Below are 15,677 nucleotides of genomic sequence, written 5' to 3' on the forward strand. Positions count from 1 at the left end.
CAGCGGTGCTTCCCGGTGAGGCGATACCGGCGCCATCTTTGCTGAGGGCGCGGCTGGAGGGGACTTTGCCCGCATCCCCTCGGTGCCTCCGCGGGTCATGTATGGCTCGGGGGGCGTCTGGGAGGTCCAGGGGGGGTCCGGGAGCGGCGTGCAGGGGCTGGGGGGCAGCTGGGGGCGCAGGAGACGTATTGGGGTGTGCGGGGGCGAGTTTTGGGCCGAATTGGGCCGTTGAGGGGGGCTGAAGGGGCCTGGGGGGAGACGGGTCTGGCGTGGGGCGGAGCGGGGGCGGTTTGGGGGTGCTGGGGCAGTTTGGGGTCTGAACTGGGGCAGAGCTGGGGGTGCAGGGGGGCTGCCTGGGGGGTGCTGGGGGGGCACTTGGGGTCTGCCCTGGGTGCTGCTGGGGGCTGGGGGCTGGGGGGCGGGGCGCAGGAGGGGGTGGCAGGTCACAGCCCCCCGCCCCAGGCACCTGTGTGGGGGCCGGCCGGTGCTGTCTCCTCAGCCATGGGCCCCCCCAGGGCTGTGTCCCCCCGGCACAGGGCCCAGGCAGCGGCCGTGACATCCCCTTCCCCACCCCGGGGACCCCTGCCCCAGGTTGAGAGTGTTGCCCCAGCCCCTGCTGCGCCGCCTGCTCCCGGCCCCCCAGGGATGCCTGCGCAGCACCAGCACCCCGGGCAGGTACCCCGGGCACGCGGGGGGTGACCCGTGCTGGCCCCGGGGGGCTGCCCGCGGTCCCTGGGGGCTGCCCGCAGCTCTGGGACTGACTGCGCTGTGCTGCAGCTGCCCCCCCGCCGCCATGGCGGGTCCCCCAGGGCTGAAGCCGCTGGTGGCCGTGGGCCAGGTCACCTCCACGCCCGACAAGGAGCAGAACTTCGAGGCCTGCGCTGGGCTGGTGCGGCAGGCGGCGAGGCGCGGCGCCTGCCTCGTCTTCCTCCCTGAAGGCTTCGACTACATCGGCTCCAACATGGCAGAGACCCTCAGCCTGGCCGAGGGGTTGGATGGGGACATCATGGGACGCTATGCCGGGCTGGCCAGGTACCCGCGGGGACACCCCCCTGTGCTCATCCCACACGCTGGGGCACTGGCTGCATGATCCCCAGCAGAGCCAGGTGACCCTGGGTCCCTGTCCCCAGGGACTGTGGCGTGTGGCTGTCCCTGGGTGGCTTCCACGAGCGCGGCCAGGACTGGCTGACCACGCAGCGCATCTACAACTGCCACGTGCTGCTGGACCCCACAGGTGAGGGCCCCCGCAGCTGACCGCAGGTCCCAGGCCTCTGTGGATGTGCCCCCCTCACACCCCCTTGTCCCCAGGTCGCCTTGTGGCCGCTTACAGGAAGACCCACCTGTGTGATGTGGAGCTGGAGGGACGTGTCACCATGAAGGAGAGCAGCTTCACCAACCCTGGCACCGAGATTGTGGCCCCAGTCAGCACGCCAGCGGGGAAGGTAGGGGACAGACGGCACCTCTGGGGTCCCTGTGGGGTGGGGGGCTCCCCTGGCTCCAGCACAGTGACCCCTCCACTGTCCCCTAACCTCTGCCAGGGCTGGGCACTGCATCCTCACTGACGTCCCCTCCTCGTCCCCACCAGCTCGGCCTCTCCATCTGCTACGACCTGCGTTTCCCTGAGATCTCGCTGGCGCTGCGGCGTGCCGGTGCCGAGATCCTCACCTACCCCTCGGCCTTCACTGTTCCCACGGGCTCGGCGCACTGGGAGGTGAGCGTGGGGCGGGGGACACACTGTGGCTGAGCCCTCACGCCAGCTGCCTGCAGCCCCAAGCTGGCAGGGACAAATCCTGCAGCTGAGAGGGGCAAATTTAAGATAAAACCCCTCTTGTTTTGGTATTTAAGGGCCAGGTGGCACAGCCAGCCCCGCTGTAGTGCCCCCGTCCAAGCCCCACGTCCCCCTGCAGGTGCTGCTGCGGGCCCGGGCCATCGAGAGCCAGTGCTACGTGGTGGCAGCCGCCCAGACTGGGAAAAACCACGAGCGCCGGACATCCTACGGCCACGCGCTGGTGGTGGACCCCTGGGGTGCTGTGGTGGCCCAGTGCCACGAGGGACCCGGGCTCTGCTACGCTGAGATAGACCTCGACTACCTGCACCGCATCCGCCGGGAGATCCCAGTGCACGGTCACCGCCGGCCCGACCTCTACGGCACCGTGGCGGCCGCAGGGTTGGTGCCGGCACCATGAGCCCCTCCCTGCCACAGTGGAATCTGTAGCAGGGTCAGATTTACTCCATTTCAGGCAGTTTCTCCCCAAAACACAGCAGCGTGATGTGCTCAGGGCTCTCCAGTGCCACAGCTGGGTGTCCCCTTGGCATTCTGGGTGCCCATTGCACTCTTGGGGGGGGGGGGGGGGGGCAGGGTGCCCCCCCAGCATGGAAAGAAGGAGCCAGGTGCTGTGGTAGATGTTTATTTCAAGAAACCCGAAAGCTACACAGGGAATATGACCGTTATATTGAAGTTTAAAAAATACAGAAGTCACAGAAATTACACCAAGTTGTGCCAGAATCATCCGTAAGCAGAGGGGTGGGGGGGCTGTGTGCCCCAGGGAGGGGCCACACCCACCATGAGTCCTGGGGGGCTGCCCCACACCCTGGGAGGGGTCTGCACCCCCCAACAGCTGAGCAGGGACAGGGAGAAAAACCACAAAACCAGGATGGAGCTAGAAAAAAAAAAAAAACCAACAAAACCAAACCATCCACACCCCCCACACACACTGGGGAGCCACAGGCAGCAGGTTGCGGGGGGGTGAACAGCCATTTTGGGGGCTCCCCCGGGACAGGGAGCCAGGGCGCAGGGCAGGTGGCCACCAAAGACCACACGCTGCTGGCCACCCTTCAGCATGTGCAGGCAGAGGCTGGGCTGCCTGCTGCCAGCAACAGGCAGATCAGGATGCCCCAACCTGCCCCCTTATCCCAGTTTATCCCAGTTGCCAACTGGAGAGGGGAGGGACAGAGCCAGGCAGCTGCGGCGGGAACCGACAACCAACAACAGATTTCGGGGCATCCCTCGGCGCTGGTCCTCCCCCCCGGCCCCTGCAGGGGAGGGGCACACGAAGGCACATGGTCCAGGGGATGCCACTGGGGTGGTTTTACTCCTGAGAAACCCGCTGAGGCAAGGGGGACATTACTTGAGGGAGAAATGGGGGGGACACTGCCCAAGGGGCATCCCTGGGCATGCTGAGACACCCCCCCCCCCCCCCCCAGACAGTGACACAGGGGCAGGAGGGGGGCAAAGCCGCCCTCACACAGGCACCACGGGGCCAAGCCCACTCTGGTACAAACCTCTGCCAAGCGCCCCCCAGCTCACCCAGCCCCATCACGGAGGTGCCCCAGGCGGGATTTTTGCCTTTTTCTGTTTTTAATGGATATAAAATAAAAGAGGAAAAAAAGGAAAACAAAGCAAGAGAGGAGGTGACGGGACAGGATAGGGGTGAGGAATCACGTAAGCCTCCGGTGCTCCCCGCGGCTCCAGCCCGGCTCCGAACCCAGAGTTACGTAGTACCGGGCGGGGGTTTCAATCATCTTTTCCTTTTCTTTTAGAAAAAAAAAAAAAGAAAAAAACATAAGGAGAAGGTGAAAGCTTGGATCCCACCGAGCAGCCGTCAGGCATCAGGGAGCCGTCTGCAGCATCAAGTTCCTCAGGAGTTTCTGGCGCCCGACCTCGTAATCCTCCTCGTCCACATTGACCAGCAGTTTAATGGCTTCGTGGCCCACGGCTTGTTTGAGTGAGTCCGTGATGAAGACGCCCTTGAGGGCTTCCAGCAAAGAGCCGTTGATGTAATCGCGCCAGAACGCGTCGAGGTAGGTGAGCTCTGAGAATTTTATGTCACAGATGATGGAGCCCAGGTCCCGGGACTTCAGGATGGTGTTGGCCTGGTTGAAGCGCTCGAACTGACGCTCCAAGGGGTCCTGCTTGTTGGAGAAGACGTTGCCCTGAAGCGCCGTCTCGTGCTGGCAGTACTCGGCTCGGACTCGCAGGCGGATGTCTGAGGGAAGCAGGGAGGGCGGTGAGTGCTCCGGTGAGGGGCCAGGACCCCCCAGGCACCACCCCCCCCTCAGAGGCTCTTACCACAGGTCTGCTTCTCCTTCGGGTCCGGCGTCGCCGACTTCCTCCTCTTGCGCTGGCTGCTGAGGAGGGTCCTGCTGCGGCCGGGCCTCTTGGTACAGATCTGGGGTCCCGCGGAGGAGCAGCAGACCACGGGGTGGTGGGGAGGCACTGCACAGGGAGAGGAGGGGGCTTAGGGGACACTGATCCCCCCCGGCACCCTGCCCGGGGTCACCTCGGAGGAGCCATTCCCCATCCCTGGCCCTGCCGAAGCTCCTGGGGCTGCTCACGCTCCAAATCTGCACTTGGGTGCTTCTGCTCCATCCCCCACACCAGGGTCCAGCCCTCCCCCCCTTCCCACGGCACCGGCACCTCCAAGTTGCCCCCCCATCCTGGGGCATTTGTCCCAAGGGGCACCTGGCACCCGTGCAAGCCCTGAGAAGGGACCCCCAAATTACACCCCAAGACCCAACAGTCTCCCCGCAGCACCATGGTTATGGGGTGTCAAGCTCTGTGCTTGATCGTCCCCCAAACTACAGGGCCTGCAGCAGGAGGGTCAGATGTCACTTCAGCAGTGACACAACAGTCACCAGCAGCCAGAGGCAAGTCCCTGTACTCCCAGTGGGAGCAGACAAGGAGAAAACAGGACGGTCCCGATGAATTCCCACAGCCTGGATCCCCCCAGACCAAACCCCACCGCCTGGCAGTGGCACCGACCTGATTTATGGGGGTGGCCGAGCCCGTGTTCCACCTCGCTGTGAGCCCGGGGCGTCACGTAGCGAATGGATGTCTCCTCCAGGTACTTGTCCACCAGATCTGGACACACTGGAAGAGAGAGGGGACACAGGGGTTCCTTGAGGAGGCGTCGGGGGGGCTGGGACACAAACAGGGGTGCCTTTGGAGAGGCCAGGGCGGATCTCCCCCAGTGCTGACGCACATTTCAGCTGCTCTGCACCCCCCCCGCTCAGCTGCACGTCCAGCAGCCGTTTCTCCAGCCAGTCCTGTTGGAAAATCTCCGTTTGGGAGCCAAGACTTCCCACCCGCAGCACAGGAAAGGCCGTTTCCATAGATAATCCCAACACCCGGACTCAGAGCAGACCGCCAGCATCGCACACATGCAATCCCCCCGGGAGAAACCCCGGCCAAGGCAGGCAGCGCTTCCAATGCTGCTGCCACTCAGCACCCAGTGATCACTCAGACCAGCCCTGAATCTGTCCCGTGGTCCCACATGAGCTCCTGTGGCTCGTGTTGGCCTGACCAAAGGTCTGGGGGTGCAGCCACTGCTCCCCCTCCTCCGTATCCCTGCGGAGCAGAGCCACGGGACAGACCCAGCTGCTTGAAGCACTTTAGGATAAACTGGTGTATACCCGAAACGTTGAGCCTACATTATTTATACAGCTTTTGCAAATCAAAGCTTTTAAGTAACACACTGGCAGGACACAGGGGTTTGTACCGAGCCAGGCTGCTGAGCAGAAGCAGCCGCTGAGCAAAGATTACAGGGTGAAACAAGGCTGCCTTTGAGGGCTGGGACATTTTCTGTGGGTTGTTTCTGTCCTGTTTGGTGAGCTCAGATCCCTGGGCAGGGTCCCTCCCATCCCCGCCGGACCGAAGCTGGCCAAGGCTGTGGGTCTCCCCGGCCCCCCCCCTTGCTCTCCGCCTTTGTCCAGCCAGCACTGGCTGCGCAGAGCTAAGCTGGGACAGAGTTTCACTCCTTTTCAGAGCCATGAATAAGAATGAGGCAGAAGGAGACGAGACCTCCTGGCTGCTGTGGGGCCTGGAAGGACATGGGAACCAGAAACAAGCATCAACTCGTTAAGTCTGGAGGAGACTTCCTTTAACCGATCGATCCCTCCTCTTTGAATGCAAAGCGCTGCACATTATAAACCACATGTAAGGTGCCTTTCTTAATAAAGCTTTCTGAAATGCTATTTTTGCACACTTAATTAAACCATTTCCACCCAAGCGCAGCTGGAGACATCACAAGAACAAGATCTCACAGGTACAGAGCATCGCTCCTCGCACAACGGAGACGAGAACATCAACCTCCAGCTCCCCGACCACACGGGTACCACGTTTTAACATCAATCCATCCCTCTCACTCTGAAAACGCCAAAACCTGACATGGGGAGGGCTCACCTAGCTTCAGCTGGCCGAGGTACAGCAGCCAAGGGCCCCTCCAGGTTGGATTTCTGCACCCAACAAGCAAAAAGCTGCTCAAGAAGAACAAAAATACTCCTGCGAAGGCCCCAAACCCTACACAAACCTGGGGACACGGAGCCACGGGTCACCCACGTGCCCCATGGAATCCACATCACTGGAAAACTCCCCCAGTGCAGGCACCACATAAGTGGTCTGCGTAATGCACCCACCCGCTGCTTTCCCTTTTCCTCTGGTTTTTCTTGGCTTGGTGCAGGGGAAGAGCGCTGGAAGGCGACACCGGCAAACAGCCTCCTACACCCCTGCCCAGGCCGAGCCGCGGTGCCACTGCCCTGCGAGGGGCTCCGCGGGCGGCCAAGCAGGCAGCGACAGCAGGGAACAGCCTGGGGTCCATCCCTGGCACAGACACATCCACGAGTGGCGCACAGGGCAGAAAGCAGGCTCCCAGGAGGGGCTGGAGAATGGGAAAATCCTCACGGCATCTGGTCTGAGCCTGCACGGGTGCGGGGGTAGGTGCGGGCAGGGCTGCCCCGTGCTCAGGCTCCACCAGGGCTGGAAATTTCTGGCATTTTGGGGTGGCACAAGGCAGCAGCTGCTACCAAAAGGAGCGTCCCCGTCCCCATCCCCTCCCTGGCCCGATGCTGGTGAAGAAGCAACTGAGCAATAAAAAAAAAAAACCAACCAAACACAAACACCTGTTAATTTCCAAGCCACCTGCTCCAGCTTCCCCCCAGCAGGACAGAACCACAGGCAGCCCCGGATCATGCTCCCAGCTCAAAGGGTTTGTTCACAGCAGCGCTGCCGTTCCTCCTCTCGCCCCCAAAAACGGGGAGCTCTGAATGCCTGCCTCTACTTGCGCTCACCGCTTTCCCAAGCGCTGGCAGGGAACAGCACCATTGCCCATGGTGTGAGCAGAAACCAAAGAGACTCAGCAGCCTGAAACTGCCAAGAAAGCCCAATTATCCTAATTTAAAGCAAAGATGCAAATTTCAGAGGTTGAATCCTGCTGGAGCGGCCGCCTTACACAGCCCCTGCAACAAGTGCTCTCTCCTTCACAACTCCTCTGGTTCTGGTTGATCTGGCTTATGTTCTTTGAACTGTAAATTGAGGGTTCTGGTAAAAAAAAAAAAAAAAAAACAAAAAAAGAAACAAAAAAAACACAACACAAAAGGTGCAGGCCGGAGCTGGTGGAGGGCAGGGGGTCAGCTCAGCCTGACAGCTCCACGAAGCAACCAAAACACCAGATTACCAAAGGGCCAGGTCACTGCTAGGGCCTCAGCCAAACGCTAAGCCAGGAGAGAACCAGGGGAAACGAGGCAGCCAAAAATGAAGGGTTTGGGGCATCCCAATAAAAAAATGGGTGAGGAAAAAACCATCTGAATTTGGACATTTCTCACTCCAGCCTCTCTGCATCCTGCACACCACAGGACTGAGAGCAACAGTTCAGGGAGGACACAGGTCACCTTCCCAAACTTGCCTTGGCCCCGAGAGGGTGAGTGGGTCTGCCCTGAAGCCATCAGCATGTCAAGCGCAGCAGCCCTGAGTCTCCCTGGACCCACCCAGCTCCTTGCTCCTGACACAGCCCTGGGATCACCCATGGCACTCCACCCCAGGCTGGAATTCGGGCTGAAAGGATCATTTCCCTAAAAACTCCAGACCAGCAGCGGGAGCTGGGAGTCGCAGGCAGGGAGCTGGGAAGAGCTGGGAGTCGTGGAACTGCACAGCAGGCAGCAGGAAGCCCAAGTCCCTGCTGCTAAAGAAAGGACGAGACCTCAGCGCTGGCCAGAAACCAAGTGAGGTTTAAACCCCCCCCGCGAAACAATGTGTGGGCGTTTGCTAAAACCCTACAAAATCCCCCTTTGCCTTCTCTGCCTGCATCTCCCTGCTATTCTGGCAGCCGTTTGTCTTGACAAGCCTCAGAGCCCTTTAACCGCTGCAACTCCAGGGCATCAGTGAGGAGAAACAGGAGGCGGCTGAATAACAAAGTGGGCCAGGCTGCCAGCGGCGCCACTTACCAGCCCGTCGCCTCTTGAGGGTGACGTACGGCAGCAGGTCGTGGCGAGTGATGATCCGCAGCAACTGCAGCACCTGTCGGAAGTTGGTCTCATCGCAGCGGCCCTGCCGCTCCAGCGCCAGCAAGAAGTCCCGGCCGCTGCGGATCATCCCCCTCTCATAATCATCAATCACGTCCACGAAGAGGAAGGAGAGCACCCGCACATCCCGGTGGGTCAGGTGGGTGCCCACGATGTCGAACATGCGGTGCAAGCTGTACAGCCCGTGCTCCCGGTCGCCCCGTTCCTCTGGCCAGGCTTGCGCTCGGCTCCGTTTGAAGGTGGCCATCTTCCACCGCTGCCGGCACGTGCCGAGCCGGTGCCTCCTCTCAGCGCTGCAACCCTAGAAGACAGAGATGGCCAACAGCATTTAATCCCTTCCTTGCTGATACTTGATAAAAAACACCACTCTGCATCCCTCCACCACATCTCCATGTCTGGCAGCAACTCGTCCTCTCCTCCACTGGAGCATCTTACACCAAAAATCAAGGGCTGGGTACCAGACTAAAGGCACAGGGCCCTGCCACGTTAACTCATGAACCCAAACACCGTCTGGCAGAGACACCTGCAAGCCACAGGGCTCCAGACTGTGAAGCAGGCAAGGACCGATGTCCTCCACCCCAGCAAAACGAGTCCCCACATCGCCTGGAAAAGCTGCGCAGGCAGCTCGGCAGCCCCAGCAAAACCCTCTGCCACTGCACCGGTGGGCACTGACTGCATGAAGCCATTCGGCGCAGCCACCAGTATCGTGCTGAAAGATCAAGGGAGAAGGAAATCAGCCACCCAGCAGGCCCCGACCTGTTCAGCTTCAAAGTCGGAGACGAGCGAGCCTTGTCAGACTGGCTTCAGCAGCTGACTCGGGGCTCACCCTCCTCGCCTCAGCAGGTTTCTTGCCCGGTTACGGCCCCCCCTGGGGAAGTTCCTTGTAGCTCTGCCATCGCCCGGCTCTCCTTCAGCGGCACCGACACCTTCGTTTCTTCACTGGGAGCCACACGGAGCCGCACACCCAGCTGAAAAGAGGAGGAACCCGCAGGAATCACAGCCCGTGGCCAGCCTCCTTTGGGGATCGAGTGGTGTCACAGTGAAGCAGGTGACATTAAGGTGTCCCACGCCTGGGGATGGCACCGTGCCACTGCACAGAGTCAGCTGCCAGACACGCCGGGAGCCGGTGACAAGCCGTTCGGCAATGCCAGTCACTCGGGTTAGGAGTAAAGTGCACTCACTGCCTGCCGGGAGCTCCCACAGAGCTGCCTGGGGGAGCTTTGGACCCCCCCAGGTATATTTCAACCCCCGCAGCCCACCTCGGGCTCTGGGTGGCAAAGAGGCACCTGCCCTGGGCACCCCGGTGTGCTGGCACACGCTGCGGGGGATGCCCTGGAACCACGGCCCTCCCAGGTTAACGGCTCCAGAGCCCTCCCCCCCGCGGGACTGGGGGCTGCAGCGCCAAGGTTGCAGTCCGAGCCCACCCCTGCGGTTTTCCAGGCAGGCTCCAGCCCTGAAGCCCACGGCGCTCTGCTCCGTGCGGCACTGACCCCCGGCCCCCTGACCCCTCCAGCGAGCTCACCCAGCGGAGCAGCCCGCCTTAGTTACAGTTCCCAAAACAGAGGCGGCGGCGCCCGTAAACACGGGATACCAGCAGGAATCTCCCGTCTATTCCCGGCACGGCCAGTGACTCACGCTCTGGCCCCAGGCACGCGGAGGAACAGGGAGCCCTCGACCTCGACGGGGCCCATCTCTGCTCCAGCGGCCACCAGAACCCCATGGAAGGTTTTTCAATTCCTATCGTTAAAATGCAAATAGCTTCAATTAAAAACGTGTTGAGTGACTGCTGCTCTGAAAACAGTCTGACTACTCTGGCCACAGAGGAGACGGCACCACATACTACGTAGCTTCCCTATACCAAGTAGAAAAGTCGTGTAAATGCAGACTCTGCTGAAGCTATTTCTTGGTACGAACAGCCTGCAGCCATCTCCGTGCCAGACAGAGGGGAGAAAAATCAGCATGAAGCACCCTGGTTCTTCTCCAGCCGCTCCCCCTGCCCCAGCAGCCAAGCCACACCATCTCCACTGGGAAGTCGGAGCATGCTGGGCTGCAGTCCAGCACATCCCAGAGAGCAAAGAGATTTCTCCGGTCTTGTAAACCTTGCAAAAGGCAGATGGAGAGGCCTTTACCGGGAGCTGCGGCTGCATCCAACAGACAACCAGCAGGCAGCACGCAGCAATTGCGTGAACACAGAATAAAAGCATAAAAAAAAAACCAGTAAGACAAACCATCCTTAGTCTTGACGATCGCTGTCGTGAATGGAAAAAAAACACCAACAGCAACCAAAGTGTTTGCTGCCAGTGAAGTGCCCAGCACTCCTCGGCCACGTCCAGACCGGTTTTGGTGCCGTGGCACTGGTGTTGACTGGTAAACGAAGCCACGTGCCGCTGGTTTTACAGCCCGTGGCTCGAGCAGCAGCCAGCCCCGCTCAGCTCGTGCCTGTGGCCGGGTTTTGTAGGGGCTGCGCACACGCTCTGACCTGGGGTTCTGCAGTGGCAGCTACAAATATTCCTGCACAGAGTAAAACACACGAGAAATGAGGACACGGGGTGCAAAGCAACGTCTCTGCTTTCTTCCCAGCATCCTGTAAGCAGCCCCAAGATAAAAACCCATGAACTTAAACCCACACACCCACTTATCAGCTAATTGCCTGGATATTTACAGCATCATGGCCAGAAACCCGACCTCTGTCCCCAAAGGCAGCGCCTGTTCCACCTGCCTGACACTGAGAAACTGGGAGGAACCACCCAAACCTGGGCAGGAACCAGCGCCCGGCGCCGTACTCCAGGACCCGCTTTTATAACAGCTTCATTCCCAGCGGCTCGTTGTTCCGCACGCGGGTTCACCCAGCACCCAACTGCAGAAACCCAAGGCAGAAATTCGGCAGATGCTATCTTTTGATTGTTTAGTAGCAACCACCCTGGAATTACACTGCATTTTTAATTCCAGGGAGGAGGGGGAAAAAAAGCAATTTGACATTGTGCTGCCTAAACACAACAAGAAGAGACCGAGCAGAGACGGGCTTCATGTGTGTGGGGAAGTGCTGAGTCCCGGGGGGCAGTTCCTTATAGCTGTACCACCCAAAGCCACAAAAAGCTGTTAAATTTATTTTCAAGCAGGGGATTCCAGCAGCCGCTACTTGGAAGAGATCCCTGCTTCCCCTCGCCTTTGGCTCTCTTCCCGCCTTAAACCCACAGGATCGGAAGGCTGGAGCGCTTTGCTGCACACATACATTAAAAAAACCTGAAATCCTTTGATTTTACTCAAGTAACAGCCCCCTTGTGAGCGCAGGGAGCAGGAACGATCTCCGGGCAGAGGGCGAGGAGCTGCCGGTATTCCGGCTAGCCGACGGCACTGTGGCAGAAGTGACAAGACCCCACACATGCGTCCGCAGAGACCCCTGCCCACCCTCGGCAGCAGCAGATCGCACCCGCTAGGAGTGGATTTTCCTCAGGAGGAGACTTCCCTCAGCGCTCCAAGATCATGAAAATAATTGAAGGTGAACAGGAAAAACCAGCTTTTGGTGCCTACCGCAGCTAATCAATCCAAGCCTTACTCGGACATTTGACTTCACCCACACGGGTGGTGGGGATTTTTGCCACTGGAGTTCGGCTGAGTACCACAGAAACCCACCGCCTCACAGCGCAGTCCTGCCCAGGCGGGCGCGGGAGTCACAAATACCAGCTTCAAGTCAAAAATTGGCTTTGAGACGAGTTTTCTGGAACAGCCCTATCCCAGCCCTGTCTGGTGCGCTGCGAGGGAGACACCTAGTCGCGTTTTCACTGCAGACCAGACCTGATCCTGCTCGACTCGGTGAGGCCTGGCTGTGGCAGAGCCGGCTGAACAGCACCGAGGAGCCTTGGCAGACACCCGAGGCCCAAGGCAGAATCAGACCCCAAACACCAACTTTCCCAACACGCTGGATTTCCAAAGAGAGGGAAACGCAAACAGAAACAAACAGCCCAACGCTTTGCTTTCACTGCCCTGGCAGCAGTTAACCAGATTTCTTCCTCTCCTCTTCAGACGCCATCAACCTGAAACTGCCTTTGCAAAGAGCAATTAGTCTGGAGTCATTCCGGCTGCCCCAGCTCTCCTCCCAACAGCTTCTGCAGTTGAGCATCACGCCGAGCATGCATTTCTTCTCCTCTCCTTCCTTGGGAAAGAGCTCAGCCACCCCGCAGCTAGCCGTGCATGCACAGCGAGTGGAGGGCACGGATCCCACCGTCGGGACGGCAGCCCTGGCCCCAAACCTCCACCTGCAGCTGGCTCCTCTCCTGGGAGCCTGGGACAGCACTGGATGGGCCACGAGCTCGGGAGCCGTGTGCCAAGGCCACTTGGCTGCTGCTTTTTCGTGGGACCAAATACCCAGCCACATGGTCAGCAAATCTTCCCAATCCCTGGGAAGGCAGATGGATGGGAGATTGCCCATGGTGCGGCTGCCCCAGTGCCTGTCCCAGCCTACTCGTCATCCCAAAGCATCACGCCCACGGGACAGGTAAACTCAGCAGACAAAATCGTTACAGGACAAGACAGATTAATGAGAAAAGTGGAGAAACGGTTCCTGCTGTGCAGAGGATGAACTGATCAAAGGGAGCAGAGAAGTAAGATTAATCCCTAATTGTCCTCTTCAGAATTTTTTTTTTTTTACCTCCCCCCTGCAGCACTTTGTGTCAGCACTGGCAAGGGGACAGAGCTGGTACAATAACACCTATAAGGCACACAAAAATCCTAAGTCCACCACCAATTACAGCAAACCCACCAGTCCCAGTCCAGCAAAATACATTTGGTTTCACCGGCAGAAGATGAGCATGCCCAGCCATCCCCAGCCACCCCACAGCAGGGAAGGCCGGAGGAAGAGGAGGAGGAAGTGCTCAGCCACGCTGCGTCACCGGACAAAGTATTCATAAGCCCACGAGAACGAGCCAGACGCACAGTTCTGCTAGCAGCTGTGCTGGGGTAGGACCGGGGTTTGGCTTTTTGGGGTTGGTTTTTTTTTGGTGCATGGGTTTAGCCAGGGGAGAGGGATTTTTATTTTTAAGTGCAGAAACTGCTTTTCACTTCAACTCATCTCCCCATCTAATTTCCAATGCCACTAACGCCTGTGCTGACCAGCAAATGGACCCCACAAGAACAACTCCCTCGGGTTACTACTGGGGTGCCGAGCCAAACATTGCCCCCTGGGACTGGCACCTGAGCCACCGCGTGCCAGTGGGGCGGGGAAAGAGCAAAATCCTACCTAAAATCCCAAAGCTGCTCTCCCCGAGCCTCCCCTACGCTGGCACGTAACCGCACGCAACGCTCAAGCCATGGAAACAGGAGCGCAGGCAGGGGATGTGCCGGCACCGACGTCAGCCAGGCAGTGCCTGCCGGAGCCCTGGATCGCACCCGGCTTTACCAATCTCGCCCTTTCCATCACCAACACCAAAAAGACACCTGATCAGGATTTACCTGCAGCCAAGCTTCCCAAACTTTTCTGAGTCAGGACAATTAGCCCAACCACACAGTTATTAACACAGGCAGGCGCCCATCCGACCCGAGATACAAATCAGCAAGGCCGGACTCCGCGTGCAGAGGACTGAGCCTTTCCTGATCCGTCTCAACAACACGAGGCTCCCACAAGCAGCTCCTTACGGGAGAGGAGGCATGGGTGAATCATTAGTGCATTAGAAAAAAAAAAAATAAATACACGTACAGGAACACCCACCTTAGCGAGGAGCTCTTCTGGTCTTGCTTATATCCAGGATTTGAACAGCAGCCAAGAGAGTGTTTTTAAATCTTCTATCCCCTTTTCTCCTTGACTTTTTAAATAAACTACCCAATAAAACCGCGGAAGCTCCTACAGAGTGTCACGTATGGCTCTTGTAGCACGGAAGCCAAACTTCCAGCGTCGGGTATCGGTGGTCAGTGTTAAAGCTGGTCGACTTGCCAGAAGCCACCTAATTTTTTTCCCCAAAAAAACCCTTTTTTTTTTTTTCCCCCCTACTCAATAATTTATTGACACAGGGAGGAGGAAAAGTAAAGTCCAGAACTCACCCTGCACTCCCTAGGTCATTCTCTTTTTAAAAATACCATTCCTGAAGAACTAACTCCCCTGTTCCCTTCTTCCCAGCTGGACTGAACGCCGCCCTCACAAACCCAGGCAGCAGGCAGGGTGCTCAGAACACATTAAACCTCGATTGGCCTTTTTAGTGTAGCACCTCCTCCAGAAACGGGACCGGGTTAAGTGATAAACCTTAATAAAAAAAGCCAAGAGAAGGTCATCTGAACTGGGTTACTCTCTGAGAATTCAGCCCATACCTTCGCCTTCACTCACAATGACAGCGCTCGTCTCCTCCCCACCAGCTCCCTAGGACTAGGGTATCTCCCGGGGGAGCCTGCTCAAGAAGCCAGGCTCGTCGCGGCCTCCGCGGTGCCCTGCGTCCCTGTTGAACACTGAAAAATAAAAATTGGGCTCTCCCAGCTGTTAAACTTCAAGCTCCCGAAAAATACAGCGCGGGATCAGCCGACAGGGCTGCCCGAAGGCAGCGAAGGCCCCGCTCGGCTCTGCTCCCCACGCTACCGGCCCATGCCGCAGCGGCCCCGGCCCCCCGCAGCCGGGGGGGCGCCCGGCTCTTCGCAGCCTCCCGGTCCAAAGTCCGGCAGCCGCCGCTGGGGGCCGGCCCCGTCCTGCCCTGCACGGCCCCGGGGCCGGCAGGGGCGGGGAGGGCGGCGAGGGGCCGCCGGCCCGAGCAGGGGGCTCCACGAGGAGCGGCTCGGCCCCGCGCACGGCACTGCGGGCCCCCCTAGGCCCCCATCCCCCGAGCGCCCGAGGCCTGCTCCTGTGCTGCCCCTGCCCGGTACCGGGCCGCGCTGAGGTGGCGGGGGGGGGGGGGGGGGGGGGGGGGGGGGGAGGATAGCCTGGGCCCGGCCCCTCACCCACAGGGACCACCGAGGCCTCCCTTACGCCGCCCCCGCCATGCCCGCCGGCTCGGCCGCCGCTGCGCTGTGCGGGCCCCGCTGGCACTGCGGGGCTGCCCGGGCTGAGGGCGCCGCGGCCTGCCCCTCACGGCCGCCCCAGGCTCGGCACCGCCATGTTGGCTCCGTCCGCTCCGCTCCCCGCTCGCAGGCAGCCGCCGCGGCTCCAGCGTGACGCAACATCCGGGGCCGCGGCCCCGCCCACATCCGGGACACGCGCACCTCTCCACCTTCACTCCTATTGGGAAAGCCGGGCACCGCGGCGCCTTCTTGTGTGAGGGCAGCGGGGCGGGCTCATCCGGGTCACCGGCCGCCGGCTTCAGCGCCCCTCGGGAGCGTGGGCGAGCGGACGCCATGTTGGCTGAGGGCAAGCTGGCAAGGCCGCCACGCCCTTAGGAGACGTGGGGCCGCGGCCGCCATCTTGTGAG

At 60.0% G+C, this 15,677-nt stretch overlaps 2 protein-coding genes across 9 annotated transcripts; one reads left to right on the forward strand and one right to left on the reverse strand.

Annotated features, from left to right (window-relative positions):
- Position 1: 1 nt before the first annotated feature.
- Positions 2-2,490, forward strand: NIT1 (nitrilase 1). Of its 3 annotated transcripts, XM_037411875.1 has the most exons (7): positions 28-99; positions 592-675; positions 778-1,032; positions 1,131-1,234; positions 1,309-1,442; positions 1,586-1,711; positions 1,908-2,490. In XM_037411875.1, coding segments are annotated over exons 1-7 (984 nt in total). In that variant the 5' UTR covers positions 28-97; the 3' UTR covers positions 2,187-2,490. The 3 variants fall into 3 exon arrangements, with proteins under 3 accessions (XP_037267773.1, XP_037267772.1, XP_037267770.1); XM_037411876.1 differs by lacking the exon at positions 592-675 and having other exon boundaries at positions 2-99; XM_037411873.1 differs by having other exon boundaries at positions 30-99; positions 592-1,032.
- DEDD (death effector domain containing) lies at positions 2,395-15,132 on the reverse strand. Of its 6 annotated transcripts, XM_037411886.1 has the most exons (7): positions 14,000-15,132; positions 9,122-9,263; positions 8,969-9,004; positions 8,218-8,596; positions 4,763-4,870; positions 4,070-4,216; positions 2,395-3,986 (listed from the first exon to the last, which is right to left on the reverse strand). In XM_037411886.1, exons 4-7 carry the CDS (start codon positions 8,540-8,542, stop codon positions 3,610-3,612), a joined length of 957 nt encoding a protein of 318 aa, XP_037267783.1. In that variant the 5' UTR covers positions 8,543-8,596; positions 8,969-9,004; positions 9,122-9,263; positions 14,000-15,132; the 3' UTR covers positions 2,395-3,609. The 6 variants fall into 6 exon arrangements, with proteins under 6 accessions (XP_037267783.1, XP_037267781.1, XP_037267784.1 ...); XM_037411884.1 differs by lacking the exon at positions 8,969-9,004 and having other exon boundaries at positions 9,052-9,263; XM_037411887.1 differs by lacking the exons at positions 8,969-9,004; positions 9,122-9,263 and adding an exon at positions 13,744-13,921.
- Between the last annotated feature and the right edge of the window lie 545 nt (positions 15,133-15,677).

This window comes from Falco rusticolus, chromosome 19 (genome assembly GCF_015220075.1).
Source record: "Falco rusticolus isolate bFalRus1 chromosome 19, bFalRus1.pri, whole genome shotgun sequence".
Lineage (NCBI taxonomy): Eukaryota > Metazoa > Chordata > Aves > Falconiformes > Falconidae > Falco > Falco rusticolus.